The sequence below is a fragment of the Cynocephalus volans genome, chromosome 16, assembly GCF_027409185.1.
Source record: "Cynocephalus volans isolate mCynVol1 chromosome 16, mCynVol1.pri, whole genome shotgun sequence".
In the NCBI taxonomy this organism is placed as follows: Eukaryota; Metazoa; Chordata; class Mammalia; order Dermoptera; family Cynocephalidae; genus Cynocephalus; species Cynocephalus volans.
In genome coordinates, this window is record NC_084475.1 from 23,157,697 (window position 1) to 23,175,282 (window position 17,586).

General features: G+C 48.5%; 1 protein-coding gene across 9 annotated transcripts in view; it reads right to left on the minus strand.

The window, feature by feature from the left end:
• B3GNTL1 (UDP-GlcNAc:betaGal beta-1,3-N-acetylglucosaminyltransferase like 1) overlaps positions 1-17,586 on the minus strand; it is a 143,673-nt gene that overhangs the window by 113,149 nt on the left and 12,938 nt on the right. Inside the window, exon 1 of one of the 9 annotated variants that reach the window (XM_063080819.1) lies at positions 4,847-4,914. The exons of the other annotated variants lie outside the window; for them this stretch is intronic. Within the exon in view, the coding sequence (XP_062936889.1) occupies positions 4,847-4,873 (27 nt within the window). The 5' untranslated portion in view covers positions 4,874-4,914. Of the gene's footprint in view, positions 1-4,846; positions 4,915-17,586 lie in introns of those variants that run through there. 9 annotated transcript variants of the gene reach the window in all.

The following is a 17,586-nucleotide window of genomic DNA, read 5'->3' on the forward strand; positions in this document are numbered from 1 at the left end:
TCATGGGTGGCCACACAGGGCTGCCCAAGCTCTCATAAAACTCGATCGCTGCCCGGGTCAGTGCAATGTTGAACTTAAATACAAATAGACAGAAGCATTGGCAAAAAACCAATAAAGCTTCTGGAACATAACAGAATATCTTCAAGGCCTCAGAGCAGGAAAAAATATCTCATGCTGGAGACAGAAAGCACTAACTACAAAGGAAGAGATTAATAAACTGAACTGCCTTAAAATTAAGAATCCTGTTCGCCAACAAATACCTTTCAGAGAGTGAACAGGCAAGCCACAGTGGGAGGAGCCAGACACAAAAGCCTGCATCCACTCTCACTGATACGAAGTTCAGAAACAGGCAGAACCGCCGTCTTAGAAGACAGGGTACACTTAATTTGGGGAGGATAAAGAAGACATTGGGAAGGGGCAATAAAGGGGCTTCGGAGGTGGTCATTTTCTACACTGGTTATACAAACGTTCACTTTATGATAATTTACTGATCTGTACACTTATTTTTCGTGCTCTTATTTATGTGTTTTTCTCCACAATGAAAATGATGAAACAAATTTGAAGACAAGGATGTCACTAAGACGATGTCTACGCAGTGTTGCGCTGTAGGTCCTGGACAGTACAGTGAGCCATGCACAAGGAGTAAGAGCACACAGATCAGAAAGAAAGAGGTAAAAGAGTCTTTATCATAGGTGGCGCGATCATTTCATAGAAGATCCTAAAGAACATGAACAAAAACCTCCTAGAATAAGTGAATTTAGCATATTGACAGCAACAAAACTGGGAGATAAATTTTTTAATACCACTTTTTAATAATACCAAAACCCATAAAATACTTACTTTTTTTTTTTCCCCCTAATCCTGAAAACTACAAAACATTCCTGAGTAAAATTCAAGGAAGCCTAAATAAAAGAAATATATCATGTTTATGGATTAGGAGACTCAATATTGTTAAGATCCTCAAATGGACCTATAGACTCAATGCAACCCCAATAAAAATCCAAGCAGCCTTGACAAGATGATCCCAAAATTTTGCAGAAAATCAAAGGACCTAAAAAAACCAACAAAAAAACTTTAAGAGGGAAGAACAAAGCTGGAGGACTTACAACACCCGATTTCAGGACTTACTAGAAAGCTGCCCTGTAAGTTTATTACTGCAGCTGCTACAGTAATCAAGACAGTGTGGTACTGGCATAAAGACAGATATAAAGATCAAGGAACAGAACAGAGTCCAGAAATAGACCCACACTTTTTCTGTCAACTGATTTTCTACAAAGGTGCCAAGGTGGTTCCTTCCTCTTGAGGTCTTGCCCTTCCCTCCTGGAGCCCCACCCCCACAGCTTCTTGCTGTGCCCAGGACTCGTCCCCTGCCAAGGCCCCGCCCTCCCCTCCTGGAGCCACACCCCCCGGCTTCTTGCTGTGCCCAGGACCTTCCCCCTCCCCAGGCCTCGCCCTCCCCTCCTGGAGCCACACCCCCTGGCTTCTTGCTCCCTCAGGCCCCACCCCTTCCTGTGCTGGAGCCCCACCCCCTCAGCTTCTTGCTGTGCCTAGGCCATGCCCCCTCCCAAGGCCTCGCCCTCCCCTCCTGGAGCCACAGCCTCTGGCTTCTTGCTCCATCCTCAGGCCCCACCCCTTCCTGTGCTGGAGCCCCACCCCCTCAGCTTCTTGCTGTGCCTAGGCCATGCCCCCTCCCAAGGCCCCACCCTCCCCTCCTGGAGCCACACCCCCTGGCTTCTTGCTCCATCCTCAGGGGTTGTGGAGGACGAAATCCCTTTCACTGGGAGAGAGGACAAGAATTCCCTCTGACCAGCGAAAGACAGGAAGGATGAACAAACAAAAGACCTAGAGTTGGAGCGTTCCTGGGCTGTCAGATACCCCCGACACGAGTTCCTGGTCCTACACCCAGGGAGCAGGGCCTGGGGAGCAGAATCCATAGTCATCTCTCCTTGGGAGGACCTTCCCAACTTCTGCCCACCTTGCCCTGTTCTCCAGCAAGTCCAGGCCTTATCTGGGGGCTCTCAGGGGCAGGGTCTGTGCCTTGAGCCCCATCCCAGCTCCAGCACAATCCTCTGACCTGCTGACAGCCATCGCTCTGAGATGGGACAATGAGAGCCACAGGCATCTGCTACCACTGTTCCCAGCAGATCCAGACAGCCCGGAAAACCCTGTTCTCTCCCACGTGTGGGCAGTGTGAGTTTGGAGCTCACCATGGGTTCCCAACTTCTTGCAAAGAAAGAACAAATACTTCTAAGGTACTGTCTGACTTTTCTCCTTGGGCTCTGCAGCAAGATCAGAGAGGTCACTCTCTCCCCTCCCCTCCCCTCCTCTCTGGACTTCACACCTTGCCTAACCCTTTTCCTCCTCAGCCAGGAATTTTATTTAGACAATTTTGCCACCAAGGTGACTTTCTTCTCAAGGTTCCAGCAATACCTGGCCATCCCACATGTGGTATATGCAATGAATTTTCCCTCTTTGTTCATCCAGTCAACAAACATCAGGTCAAATCTGATGCACACGAAACTGCAAACGTCTGACCACTTTTGACCTACAAAAACAGCAGTATGACAGGTTCCATCCAGTATCACTGAGCACTAACTTTGAGCGAGACCCTAGGGATACAAAGAAAGACAGCGTCTCTCCTCTCATTGAGCCCATAATTTAGTGGGAAATGAACACGGACTGCACCAGAGCCAATGCCAGGAAGGAAATAGATGGGCAGCCCACTGGAGACAATGCATGGTAGGTGGGATGATGAGGACTGGTGGGTGAAGCTGTCATGTCAAGAGGCAAAATTACCACCAGGCATCTGGGGACACACCACTTGGAGCACTGACTTACACGTGAACTCGGAGTGCAGCTCTGTCCCAGAAGCAGCCCGTTGGCCACGCAGTCTGGTGCTGGCTGTAAAAGAATCACTTGGAAGCTTGTTAAAAACACAGAATCCACCGGTGAGCTCTGAAGTGCGCATGTCTGCAGAGGCCCCAGAAATTCGTGTTTTCAACAAGCTCTCCCTGGTCAGCAGGTCTCGGAACCAGCGTTTTGGAGGAGCAGCTGAACAAATACTCAGGTCATTTCCCTTTCCTAAGCCTTAAAATGAAAACACTGTACAAAAATAAAAATATTTCAAAAGCTCACTATTGTCAGGGGCATTAGTCCCTAAAAAAAAAAATTACATTTAGTGGCATCCAGCAAGAGCCTCAGCTCAGTTTGCCAAGAACAACACCCATTGGGCTGAGAAACCCAATGGTAAACACAGTCGCCTACTGAGGGCTGCTTGAGAAGTGCCAAGCAGCTCCAGTGCACCGCCTTCCTCTCAGGGCTTGCACAAGCCTGTACCTCTACTTTCTATTTTTCCTCTGTTCAAGAGAAAGCTTTCTGAACATCTGTGTTAAGAATAGGGAATATCTCTTCTTGCAAAGAGTGGAGGTGTCTACACAGATCTTTACTGATTTGCAGCTGCCAATTCAGTAAGAGGAATCTTCTGCCTTGTGAATCAAGGTCAAAGTTATCCAAGACTTTTTGGGAACAGTCACCACTAAAATCACGTGGCCCTGCCCCCGAACCAGCTAAAACCACTCTGGGCCTTGAAAAACACAAGCCCATAATTTTTCTCTTAGGAAAGAAAATGAGAGGATGAATATAGCAGACGGGAAGGGAGTGGTGTGTGTCTGGTGAAGAGGCAGGCCGAGCTGGTGGGGTGGGGGGTACTGTCACCCTAACTGCTCCTCCCAGACCTGTTGGGCAGCCAACCCCCATGGAGCTCCAGGCACCGGGATCCCTCCTGTGAGTGCACCTGCAGCCAGCCTGAGAACAGCCAAACACGCTATGCCACCTGTAGGTAAAAAGGTGACACATCGACGTGCCACAGAGGCACCGATCACTCTCAAGTCAGTTGATAACATCTTTAAAATAATTCTCTACAGAAAACTTTGTCAATTGTTTGTTTTAATGGAAGAGGAATGTTTGTTCCCATGATACAGATTGAAAAATATAACTTTTTAAAACTCGGCAAAGTACCTTTAATTTGAAAACAACTTAAGTTACCTAAATTATGGACATATTCACATGAAAACTTGTAGTTTTTTGCATACCACCAGCTCTAAGACAGGAAAAATGACTCAGGGACCTACGACCAAATGTCCGCAATGATGACTGGCCAAGATGAGTCGCTGTCCCCTGGTTTTTCCTCCCCTCTCTGTGGCTCCCAGCCAGGCACACCAGCAGGTTCAGCTTGCTCTCTCCTGCTTAGGGACAGCCAGCAGTTGCCTTTGCAGCTAGATTTTCTCACTGAAGCACAGCTGGAAGAGCCGTGCACTGTAAACACAGCACTCTCCCCTCAGCCTGGACCTGGGCCGGGCCTGTGCTCACAGCCACGTTTCTCCATTGGTTTCTAAAGTTGTAGCAGATTCTGCACAGCTGATACCAACATTCTTTTCTAAATAATTCCATGCCATAATCATAAGTCAGATATAAAAATCAGGTGGAATATGAGGAGATGAGGAAAGACTAACTTCCTCGCCCAGCTGGCCGCATCTACAATGAAAAGCTACTGATTAGCATACTGTTCTAAGTACAGCGAAGCACCCTTATTCAGCAACCTCCCGGTAACCACCACATGCTGTGGTCAAATGCTTTGCTCTCGGAACCACCCAAGACAAAGTGCATTCCTGTTAAATGCGTCGTGGGGGGTGGGGGCACGCAATCTCGCTACTTCTGCCTCCCTGTACCTACACCAAAGAGCTGGAAGGGGAAGCAGAAACACAAGCCGTCCACAGTTCAGTCAGCCAGCATTTCTACATGCTAGCAGTTTGACAAAGTGTTTAACAACAGAAGAGGTTGAAATTACTTTTTCAGTCACCTGTAGATTAGTCATTTAAAAGACCTTCCTCCTCTACTGATTCTGTGCTGGTTTCTTCTTCTGTCTCACTAGAGACAACGCCAGATGCGTGAGTGTCTAACGCTGGAGCTGCTGGAGGGCACAGCCTAGGGAGGACTCATCTAACATGGGGGCCTGCTGTCCCCACACTTCCTATGAGACATAAAGGTTAAAAAGGGGTAAACATACATGAGGGTTCAAGACCGTCCACACCTGGAAGTAAAGTCTGCCTGATTCATCCTGGCCACCTGTGCAGGAGCCCCCACCAGAGGCCTGGATCACTTCAGCCAAGGCTGCCTTCTCTGTTCACACAGAAACTGATGGACAGCACCACCTTCTCTGTATGCTCGACAGCTACAAGGCTGGGAACCACTGATCTATCGTGTCAGTTTCAGATGTTCTCAGGCTAGGGCTCAGAGACCCTTCAAACCTGTTGTGCAGACTGGGTCACAAACCCCTAACATGCAGGTACACGAGCTAGGTAATAGGAAAAAGATCCTCGGAGACAGGGGTTAAAATTTATAGGCTTTATTCAGATGCAAGCTTAGGTAGCTAGCAGCAGCTGCCCTAGTGGCCTCCCGGGGCATCGCAAGGGCACTGGCAGCAACAACCTCCAGCAGCACTAGTGGCCTCCCTGTTGCCCCGCTCCCCACCTGGGGGGGGAGTCCCAGGGCGGGGGCACTGTGGATCAGAGCAGTTTGTTCTTTATAATTAGGTCCAATAACCCAGAAACACCTGGGTGGAGTCAGACAACCAAAGAACACCTGGGTGCACAAGAGCAATTACATTAGACAAAAACCAAGGAACATCTGGGCGCATGTGCCTATTTACATCAAATGCTTGGCAAGATTCTGAACATCTGAGGGACCCTGACCATATACTTTCACTTTCCCTATAGATGTCAAAAACATTTCTCCTTTCCTCAGGAAAATCAAGACAGAAAAGAACAGACTCAATAGATCCCTCTTAGTCCGTAGCACTATTCGAGGATACTTCAAAAAGTTTATGGAAGAATTGAATTAAGAAGCAGTACTAATTTTTCCATGAACTTTTTGAAGGCCCTTCACATTTTAGAGAACATCCTTCACATGAATCTTACTGCTGCCAATTAATTTAGTAATGGCCTCTGTGCTGGGCTGTCTTCCAGACTGGCATTCCCTGTTTTTAACTTAAACACTGATTCCCTCTTGGAAGTGGTGGTTTGTTGTTTTTCTGAATAGCTTCTTAAACTGGGAATCAAGTCACCTCCAAGACTACATGGAAATCCCGAGTTCATGAGGCCATGGAGGAGCTTGCTCACAGCCCTCTATGGTGAGCTTCCTCAGATCTCCAGGTGAGGTGAACTCCATGGGATGCCTAGTCCTGTAAGGATAAACAACTGTTTAATGTGCAAAGACTGGGCTGGGGAACTTCCAGGGAACTGATCCCACCATGAAATGAAGATGACTTTGTCACAGAAGCGAGTCCAAGAGTGTCAAAACCCCCAGCAATGGAGCCCTGAGCTGAGCCTGTGGCCGCCACTCACCCTTAACATGGCTTGGGCCCTGGATATGGAGAGGTGAGGCTGGGCCACCCTCTTACATGCAGAGTGTGACCTAGGTCACATCCTGCAACAAACAAGTGGACGCTGCAATGATGCAGAAAGAGGGCCTGGGAGGGATAACTGCAAACACAGGGTCTGAAATGCGCGACCCAAGGTGTGTCCAGATCCCTCTACCCCATCCAATACCATCACTGGGTGTATGAGCCAGCCCAGAGTGCAGCGAAGAGCCACAGATTAAAAGTGAAAGAATGGAAAGAGATATTCCATGCAACTAGTAACCAAGAGTGCTGAGGTAGCTACTCCAGCATCAGTTCTCCTGAAGAGAGAGTGGCCAACAGCCTGAGACCAGACTCTTGGAGGCAGCCCACCCCGCAGCCCTGCAGATGCCCAAGCGTGCATGCCTGTGCACATCATCAGGAGATCAGACGAGGAGGACAAGCCTATCAAGCTTTTCTCCACCCTGGGGCTGGGAGAGGGCCAGCCTGGAGACCAAGGACCCCGGGGCCCAGGAGATCAGGGGAGGAGGACAAGCCTATCAAGCTTCTCTCCACCCTGGGGCTGGGAGAGAGCCAGCCTGGAGACCAAGGACCCCGGGGCCCAGGCCTCCCCAGAGCCCAACAGGACCAGCCAGCATGGGCCAGAAGGCCACCTCCCTGCACACTGCTGCCACCACAGCCTGACAGCTTGGCCTGACCTCCAAGGGAGCAGAGACCACAAACATAGTCGACTATTAGCACATCTAACACGCAGGAAGCGAGAAGACTGCCTCACAGCAGCTAGTCTGGAGCCACCCAAGAGCAGGTGACAGGGCCAGCAAGCCAGGAGGCCTCACAAAGACGCCCTGAGACCTGGGAGGCAAGGCTCCCCACACGAACAGTGAGAGATCTGACTTTCAGATGCAGTGGCTAAAACGAAAGAGCGTGGTCACAGCTCACAGCTGAGTGAATGAACAGGAAGGTCAAGCTGTGAGATGCAAAACTGAAAGAACAGAGGTCAAAGGGAGATGAGCAAACAGTGAGGCCCAGTGCTCAGACACAAGGAACCAGGAAGGGAGCAAGACTAAGAAAGGAGAGATTAAGAGTTAGTATAGAAAAACTTACCTCATTTGAAAAAACTTGAGTCTGCACTTTGGAAGGACCCACCAAATGCCAGGCATGACTCCTGACACAAAGAAAAATTCCTAAATCCCAAGAATATGGGGAAAAAAATCAAATCTTCAGTAACAAGCATATTTTTAAAACCAACAAAGCCCAAATGGATACAGAAAAAGCATCTGACAAAATCCAACCCCTATTCGTGATAAAAACTCTCAGCCAGTTAGGAACAGAGAAGAACCATCTCAACCTGATAAATAAATCTACAGAAAGCCTACAGCTGAGAACACACACAGCAGTGGGAGGCCGAGCGCTCCAGGATCAGGATGAAGCGAGGTGTCGGCACGCCTCACCCTCAACACAGCAGCGGAGGTTCCAGCCAGTGTAATAAGGCGAGACAGGGAGTAAAAGGCACACAGTGAGTCAGGAAGAGAGAACACTGTCCTTGTGTGCAGATGACACGTGTGTACACAGAAAATCCCAAGGAATCTACAAAAAACACCCTGAAACTCATAAGCAGGTTCTGCAGCGTCACAGAATGAAGATCAACACACAAAAACCAATCCCGTTTCTACACACTCAGTGTGCATTTACCACTGCTCCAGAGAAAATTAAACACAGTGGTACAAACTTAAAGCACGTACGTGATCTGTCTGTATCCTGACAATTACAAAACACTGATGAAAGAAATCAAAGATGACCTGAACAAATGGAATGGCACTCCTCTAAGCTCAACAAAACACGCCTTCTCCCAGGGAACGCCCCAGGCTCCCTCTTTTGGGTCAGAATTTCCTGACATGACAGTCCTTGGTCTCTATTGGGAAGCCAAAGGCCACACTAAATGTCCGTTGTCCTAATTGGTCCTTGCTCTTTCTCTGGAGGGTGCCAGTCCTGCTCAGTAGGAGGAATGTTGGGCCAATCCCTGCACCACACGTCACACAGCTTCATGCTTTGCCTGACGTATTAAGGACTATCCCTGAGAACACTGGGTTCCCCAGTTCTCAGAAGGTGGGGAGATGACCTCCTGCTCACCGGAAGCATCACTGATGGACACAGTCTGGAACAGCAGAATCTTCCATGGATCCATTTTCTCCCTAAAACAAATGTTTTTACATTATTTGCAGATACCTGAAACCAACAGTGACAGCCATCATGGGGAAGGCCCTCCTGACACTCCTGGAAAGGAGCTAACTGGCTCCCAGCAACATCACAAAGGAAATACATTACGTGAGCACAGTTCTCTGAAGAGCTGCATTCCATGCAACAGTTTCTAAAAGCTCGTGTGTATGTAGGACAAGTAAGAAACTCAGAATATCATTTTCCATGGAAATAATGTCCAAAAGGTTAGTGTGCCCAGACAGGACCACAAAAGTATTTAATTCAGTCTAACTTGACTATAAAATTGAACGCTAAACTGCCTTCATTCGCTTACAAGCATTTATTGAGTCCTACCACTTGCTGAGTGCTGTCCCAGGAGCTCCCAGACATCAATGAAGACACAGCCCCTCACTCCTGCCTGCGAGAGCCAAGAGCGACTGGGGGACAGACAACGGAGGAAATAAACAAATGATACGTCTATCGAAGGAGATAAGTGCTGAGAAGGGGCAGGCAGCTCCCACTACTGCACAGAGTGGGGGGTGGGCATCACTGAGTGGAGGAGGCTGGCCTGTTGATGCGGAGGGGCACACGAGGGCTCCAGGGGCCACAGCTCAGGGTGGGGGTGGGCAAGGAAGGGGCAGCAGGAGCCAGGAGGAGCTGTCAGGGAGGCCGCAGGCCCAGGGCCCACTGCAACTCTGGGCACGCAGCGGGCCGACTTGCCGCATGAGTGAGCTCCTGCACCGAGCCCAGCATGCAGCGTGCCTCTGACATGGTCTCTCCTGATGGACATAGGTTCCGAATTCCACACAGGGCCGCAGATGGCATTCCAGGGGGCACAAGTCACAAGGCAGCCTCAGTGCCCCAGCAGAGGGCCCCCTACTCTCTACCCCATTCCTCACCAAAAAATGCTCCACTTTAATGTAGAGTCTGTGGTCAAATTCTGGACTTTGTCTCCTTGGCATCATTCCCACACTGAGACAGAACATCACAGTTCCATCCTGCCTTCACTGCCAACCCCCACCATCTTCTCCCTGAGCCCCTTCCCCACAGACCCTGATAACTATCCCCGACCCCAGGAAAGGCCAGGCCAAAGAAGGGGCCGTCTAAGAAGAGTGCCCCCGAGAGCCAGTAGGCAGGGCTGGGCTCAGCATGGCCTGGTGTCCTCCCACGGCCTTGGGCCCCGCAGGGCTCCCTTCCTGGGATCTCTGAAACAATGCCTCAAGCTTCTGAAAACTTTACCTCACACTCCCTCTCTGCCTCCCTCTCAAGAGAGGTGTGTGGAGGGGTGGCATGCAAGGTGAGGTGGTCACGCACAGTGGCGGGAGACGGGGGGAAGAGAAAAAGATGTCCACCAGCCTGCTAGAACATGAATCAGTGTCCTGAGAAGCACGGTTTCTAATACACAGATGTGTGGAAGTAAACGTGGGTGTAAATTGTGTGTATATGTGTGCACACACATGCATACACACGCACACGCATGCATATTCCTCAGCTCTGCCCATTATAGGGTAAATATAGGAAAACGGTCAGGGCCCCTCAGATGTTCAGAATCTTGCCAAGCATTTGCTGTAAAAATCCATGTGCACCCAGGTGTTCCCTGGTTACTATCTAATGTAAGTGTGCATGTGCACCCAGGTGTCCTGGGTTATGACTTAAGTAAAAAGGATGAGTGGCTTGGTTCCAGGGCACCCCTGCCCCTGCTGCTACTGCTGCTGGAGGCTTTTGCTGCAAGCTGTTGCTTCCAGGGCCCCTGGGATGCCACAAGAAGGCCGCTGCTGCTGAGGACTGGGCTCATGTCATCTGCCAATGGGCTCCCAGGATCTTTCTCAATTATTTAGTGTGGACCTGCGTGTGAGGGGTCTGGTGACCCAGTCTGTACAATGGGTTTGAAGGGCTTGAGCCCTAGCCCTGACACTACAAATGGAAACTTAGTATAACTAAAATAATGAAACATTTTGGCTTTACTTACGATTTGCCTAACTTGACAAATGGCGTAGTTGTGTAGCTTTACATCCATGAAGAGGGCCCAGGAAAAGCACCACCCCAATAGTAATGACACCCAACACCTCAACCTTGGCTTCCTGAAGAACCAGTTCCTTGAGAAATGGCTGATCCAAGGAATTCCAGAGAAAACAAACGATGAACCTGGATCATCCTGATGTTCCAGAAGGGCAGGAGGTCCTCGCAGGTGGTGGGACCGAGTGAGAGGGCATCGAGGCCAGTTTGAAGGGTTTCCCACTGGCCAAATCACGGGTATTGTGAATGCTGCAATCAGTAATCACAGCAGCTGATGATAATTCTTAAACAAAACAGAAAGTGAGAAGTCCACACTCACACAAATAAATACTGTAAGTCTGACAAGGAGCAGGACAGACACCTGGCCTTGCAGTACCTCTCCCCACGCAGACCCCACCTCTGTCAAGTGCTCAAAGTGAACGTCATCAGGAACGGGGCAGGTCAAAGCCTCAAGCGCCTGACGCGACTGAGGCAGCAGTGAGAAGGCAGCACCACCTCAGATGTGCAGGGAGGGAGCTGGGCTGATCCCCTGCCAAGGAAACGTCAGACAACTCAGCTTTAAGGGGCATTCTACAGAAGGGCCTTGGAATCTTCAAAACTGTCAAGAGGAGGAAAGTCAGGGTGCTAAGGAATGCTCCAGACTGAAGGAGATCAAAGAGACGCGACAGCTGGACACAACGTGACTCTGAGTGGGGTCCCTCTGCTGCGGGGGCATCATCGGGGCAGCTGGTGGACATACAGGGGCTGAGCATTAGGTGCCTTGGCATCCACGTCCCTGTGGTCTGGGGGATGATCTCCTTTGCTGGAAACACACACACACATCCTCAGGACGATGCACGTGAGGCTGGCGGCTCACTCGCAAATGGCTCAGGGAAACAAAAAGTTCCTTGTTCCATCCTTGAAACTCTTCTCCAAGTTGTCATTGTTTCAAAAGAAAAAGAGAAATAAGCAAAAAGATTCTGACACGTTTCACAGAAAAGGGTAAGATGATGCTCCCCATGACGCATGACCTTCGAGACACAGCAGGCTCCACTTCACACCCACTTAAAAGCCAGACAATGCCCAGAGCGGTGGAGGCTCTGGAGGGGACCACTGCCACACGGACAGTGATGGTACAGGTGTCTGGAGGCACCGCCTTTGCTCCCTGTGACCTGGCAATTCCACTCTGGGCACACCCAGGAGGAACCCTCATGCGTGTACAGCAGGAGGCCCCGCAAGGCTCACAGCAGCTCATTCACAAAAGCAAAACCTGGAAACAGCTCAAACGCCGCCAGCGGGAGAAAAGATGGACAGATGCAGTACGCCTGCTCGGTGGATCGCTGCTCGGCAGACAGCTGAATGAACAGTAGACAGCAGGCAAACAGAACAGAGGACCTGGAAGTAAACCCACACCGATGCGGCCAAGTGATTTTCAACCAAGGGTCAGCGCAACTCAGTGGAGAAAAAGTCTCCAGCAAATGGTGCTGGAACTGAGTATCCACATGAAAGAAAGTTAACCTTGACTCCTACTTCATACCACACACAGACACCGATCTGAGATGGACAACAGATCTAAACATAAAAGTGAGAACTGTAAACTACTAGAAGAAAACACAAGATAACTTCTCTAAGGCAAGCAAGATTTCTTATGAAAAATCACTTAACTATAAAAGAAAAAAACCTCAATAAACTGGACTTTATGAATATAAAAAATGTCTGTTCATGAAAAGACACCATTAAAATATGAAAAAGCAAGCCACATAGGGAGAAAATATTCACAATCCATTTATCTGACAAAGGACTTGTATCCAGAATATATTACAAACTCTCACAGCTCATTAACAAGATGAACAACCCATCAGGGAAACGTAAATTAAAACTGCAGTGAGACCCAGTCCTCTCTCCTAGAAAAGTTAACATCGTGTCCATGAGCAGTGGCACAGCCAACGGCAGGAATGTGAGGGAAACAACCTCTGGAAAACTGGCAGCTTCTTTTAAAATTAAAAGTACCTTTACCCTATGACTTGTCAATTCCAGCCCAGGTATTTTTCCAAGAGAAATGGAAATTACACATCCACAAAAATAGTTATACAGGAATGTTTCTGGTACCTTTATTATAATAACCCAAACTGTAAACTACCTTAATGTCCACAAGCAGTACAGAAACAAATTGTGGTACAGTCATACAATGGATAATAATAAAAAAGAATGAACCACTAATACACAAAATTATCATAAATAATCATTATGTTGAGTGAAAGGCTAAACACAGAAGAGTACCTCCTGTATGATTTCACTTACGTGGACTCCAACAGCAGGTGCCTAAACTGTGGTGCTGGGGCAGGTGTGAGAACTGGAAGAGAGCGGGGCATCCTGAGCGACCGAGACGCAGTGTCTGGACCGGGCTGGTTACACAGGTATGTAAGTTGTCAAAACACACCAAATTATTCACTTTGTACCCAAATTTCACATTAAAATCTTGCATTTCACTGTAGGTAAATTCTACCTCCTTTTTTAAAAACTGAATTAAGTACAATGATGTAACAATATGGAGGAATCTTAACAATATTGTTTTAAAAGTTCCAAAGTATTATGTACAGCATGACAGGCTTTTTATAAAATTAAAAAGACTGAAATAAAAAAAAAATTTTTCAGATTTGTATAGATACCAAAAAATGATTTGGAAGAGGAGAGTGGGGGACAGTGAGCATGGCTGGGGCTGACGGATTCGCCGGTTGAGGAAGGCAGGGTAGACACACTCGGATGTGTTGCCAAAGACCAGGCTGGCTCCCGTTTTGGGTGGCAGATTGGGGGTGCTTGTAACATTATTAAAATAAATATGGAGGCACAGCCATAAACACAGAAACAAACAAAAGGGGCCACACATCAACCAATGATGAGAATGTGTCCTGAATCAAGGATCATGATTAACTTAACTTTGTGCTCCTGAGATCCTGAGACCTAAATTTAAAAAGAAATCATAATGGAAATTACACAATGTAACTGAACAACAGCGAAGATGTTCTGTTATATTCAGACCTGTGAGACGCCCACAGTAGTCCAGTTTTCCATGAGTGGAAAATGAATTGCCTTAAACCCTACCTTAAAAAGTGAAAGGCTACCAAGTAAGGAGACTAAAGGTCCAACTTAAGAAGTCAGAAGTACACAACCTCAAACAAGGCAGGAGAAAACCACAAGGATTAGAAACTGAAGAAATAAAATAAAGGAACTCAGAGGGAAAGGAGCTGAGAGGGCAATGCTGGAGGAACGGAGAGCGGCCTTCGACACTCAGGTGGGCGGGGACCTGCAGCAGGGCCTCCGCCAATGGCCAGTTGCACCAGTGGAGCCCAGGGTGCGGCCGTGCCTCATGGGATGGTGGGATGGCAGGCTGGGCAAGCTTAGTAGGGCCTCGGGCAGGGCTACGAGCCACAGTCCTGCCCCTTCATGCAGGGAATACAGAGCCTGAAAACACACAGGCTGGTCGTTCTCTTTCGCCATGGTCACCAGGTGCATCCTCAGACGATGACCTCCAGCTCGAGGGTGGGCATACAAGGTCCGTGGAGGCAGAGCCTTTGGGCCCAGTCCTGCTGGCAGCCACCCTCCCCACCGTGGCTCCGTCTTAGCCTCTCTCCTCTCAGCTCTGAACTGGCGTGAAGCCCCAGTTCAGGACAGACTATTCCGTGGCAACAAATGTAGATTCCCAAGGCGGACAACCACGCTGCCAGGTTCCCCAGTGTAAACGGGAGGCATGAGGGCGAAACAGTGGCAGACAGAGGTTCTCTGTTGCGGGCCTGACTTCTGGCCTGACTCAGAAGGACGTACTGCTCTAGGAAAAGCCAGACCCTCCCTGGGTTCAGCTACACTAGAATGTTTTCACAGACTTGGCATTTGCATGTTTTCAAGAAGCCAGGAGCCCAAATCCCTGTAATGATGTATACTTGAAGGCTGTTTTCTTTAAAAGCCAGACTCTTTGCTTGCTCTGTTTTATTCTACTGAAGTTTCCAAGAAAAGACAACCAACCAGGACAAGCATATGATAGTGCTTAGCCAGGAGAGGAAATGCTACCTAGACACCCCAATCTAAACAGGCACCAGGATCTTAAACTCAGCAACAACTGTCCAGAGTGTCCACACGGGCACCTGTGGAACCTGAGCATGGCTTAAACAAAGATCTGTGGGCTCACTCGTCTCTCCAACTACTATCTTTACTCCAGATTGAAATTTGAAGTTACAACACAGCATATGAGATCATTCATTCTATCGGGAACAGCCCGTTAGAAACCACAGCCAATTTCACATTCTGGAACATGCCATGTTTTTTATAATGAACCTGTCCCCTTGGGAACCAGATGATAGGACAGCCATGTGGGAAGCTTCTCTCAACCTTTCAGAACATCTGGGGCCACCCAAAGTCTTCAAAACAACCCATCTAGGCACGTTCCACAGGAAGAGAACCACGTCCACAGAGGCTTCACTGTGATGCAGCTTTTCTGGGGGTGGGGAGCAGGGAAGGATGGAGATGTTTTATGAGGAAGAGTTGAAGATCCACTTAAAATGTCCTAGAGGTCAGGAGATTAGGAACCATACTTGTTCAACTCGCTTTAACAATCCCCTACACAGACTGTGTTGAGAGCTAGTTGGAAGGTAACATTTCTTCTGCTCAGCTGGGAAAACCTGCAGGGTCTTTCAAGGACTTTCCTCTTTCATCTTCATGAACTCTACAGTGCAGCTGTGTCTCTTCTCATCAAAATCTGAGGAAAGGTCCCCAGAGGTCCAGCCTTGTAACGTTTGCAGACCTGCTCCTAAGCCCAGGCATGTGATCCGAACAAGAGAGTCAGACAAGGCCAGACACCCGCATGGGAGCCCCGTGTCTAGTCTTCCCACACCTTCTGCATCCGCAGGGGGAGCTGTCACCGTTCTACATCATCCTGCTTTAAGACGTCATCAACATTACAACTAAGAAATGCTCCCCCGCCTGTAATCACACCCCTAAACAAAAGGTGAACCCATTCTGTATTTTGTTCTCTCCAGACACAGGAAAATTAGCTGGCACAGACCTGTAAAATGCCTCTCTGGAGCCAACAGGACGTGAGTTAAGCTGTCCTCAGATGCGTGAAGCTTGAACTCCCTCTCACAGATCTGTTTTTCTATCTCTCTACTTTTGTTGCTTTTCTCAGGGCCCTTTCCTCTTTTACTATGTTTTTGTTTGCTTTTTTCTTTTTAACTATGATACCAAATCTAAACTTTGTTATAAAGACCAAGAACTCAGGGCACATCTGTGCATCCTAGGATGAACCCTAAATAAAGCACAGGCTCTCACCCACCATGCCCCCACTGGTCCCCCTCACAGACAGACAGCCCCAATGGTCACCAGGAGGGCAAACATGCCGTTACCATGGCCAGGCGGTCTTGCAAGTCCCAGCGCAAACACTGTCTGTCACTCAAAACGTACCAAAATTTACTTTAGTGCTATTTCATGACTTATTTCAACTAAACCCTGAGAACAGTTCAGATCTCTAGTGTTGGGGGCAAGGCCTCCTCAGACTTCCACCCCATCATCTTTCTCGACATGCCTGGAGCAGAGGCGTCAGTGACAACCAACCTGATGGGTTTTCCTCTCTCAGTAGCAGTGTCCTTGTTACTCAGAACCACCCCTACACCCTCCCCTCCCACAGGTTCTGAGGCTATCCCGGCTAGGCGTCCAACCCACTCTCTCCTTTTCCCACCCCTGAGGTTCAAAGGCATTTCCAGGGCCCGATTCTCACCCTGCTCTTGTCCCTAACAGCTGTCCCCAGTGCAGAGCTTGCTGCCAAGACCCTGCCCAGCTTTAACACGTGACTCCTGGGTCTACATTCCCCCAACAGCTTCCAGGTGCCCACTCAACACTTCCTCTTGGGCCTCCTGCATCTCCACATACATTTCCTTTCCTGCACTTCGGCAAACAAAAGAAAGCTATGCACGAGACCTGGAGAGGAGAGGTGACCTCTGTGTTTTCTCTTTACTTCTGGCCCAGGATGGAAACAAAGGTGTCCAAGTTGGGATCTGTGTATTAGGGAGGGTGGCCCTGACACACCGCGAGGACAGGAGGCTCTCATCTCCTGCTGGGCACAAACCCAAATGTCATTGCTGTTGTCGTCATTAGAGACCAGTACCCGATCCCTGTAAACTATTTCAGAAAGAACAATCTCAAACAGAAAAAAACTGCCATAATCACATTGCCCAAAGGCAGTAAAAAGCACAGTTTTCAATGTGGTGGGTATAGATGTCTGGTGGGAACCATCTTTGTGTAGAAAAACATTGGATGGGCCATTTGAGTGTGAAAACATGAGCCCAGAAAAGGGTCTGCAAGGAGATGATGTAACAGGAGCGAAGGCTGAATGTTCTGTGTGAAAAAACTGGAGAAAACTAGAGAAATATGAAGCATTTTGGTCTAACAGGAAAGATGGAAAAGGCCAAGGCCACAGGACAGGAAACCTCAGCCCGGGAGGTGGCTCCCACCGGGTTTTTTTCAAAGCAGACCTGTTTAATGTGAAATTTCACTTTTTGCACACACAGGCACATAATCTTCCCAAACTTCCACATGAGCAGAAGTTCTGGTAATCAAGGAAAAGAGCTGCATCAACATGAGATGAAAAGATAGTCCACAGGTGAATTAACTCAGCACAGGCAGAGACTGAGCCAGTGCCAACCTTGAGGAGGTAAACATCACCCCTAGGAATGCACAGAAGCCCTGTGCACCCCCAGACCTGGAGGACCCCAGCCTGCAGGGGAGAGATGAATACAGAGGAATGCTCTTGAAGTTTGTTTCAGAAAAATTAAAAAGAAAATCCGCAGTTGAGTATAGACTATATATGCAATTACAGGTCCTTTTCTCACCCGTTATAATCATTAGTCCTGCTATTAAATATTCTTTATAAACATTACAGGAATTCACTCATACCACATTTCTTCGGCACTACTTCACTACCACATCCTAACCTG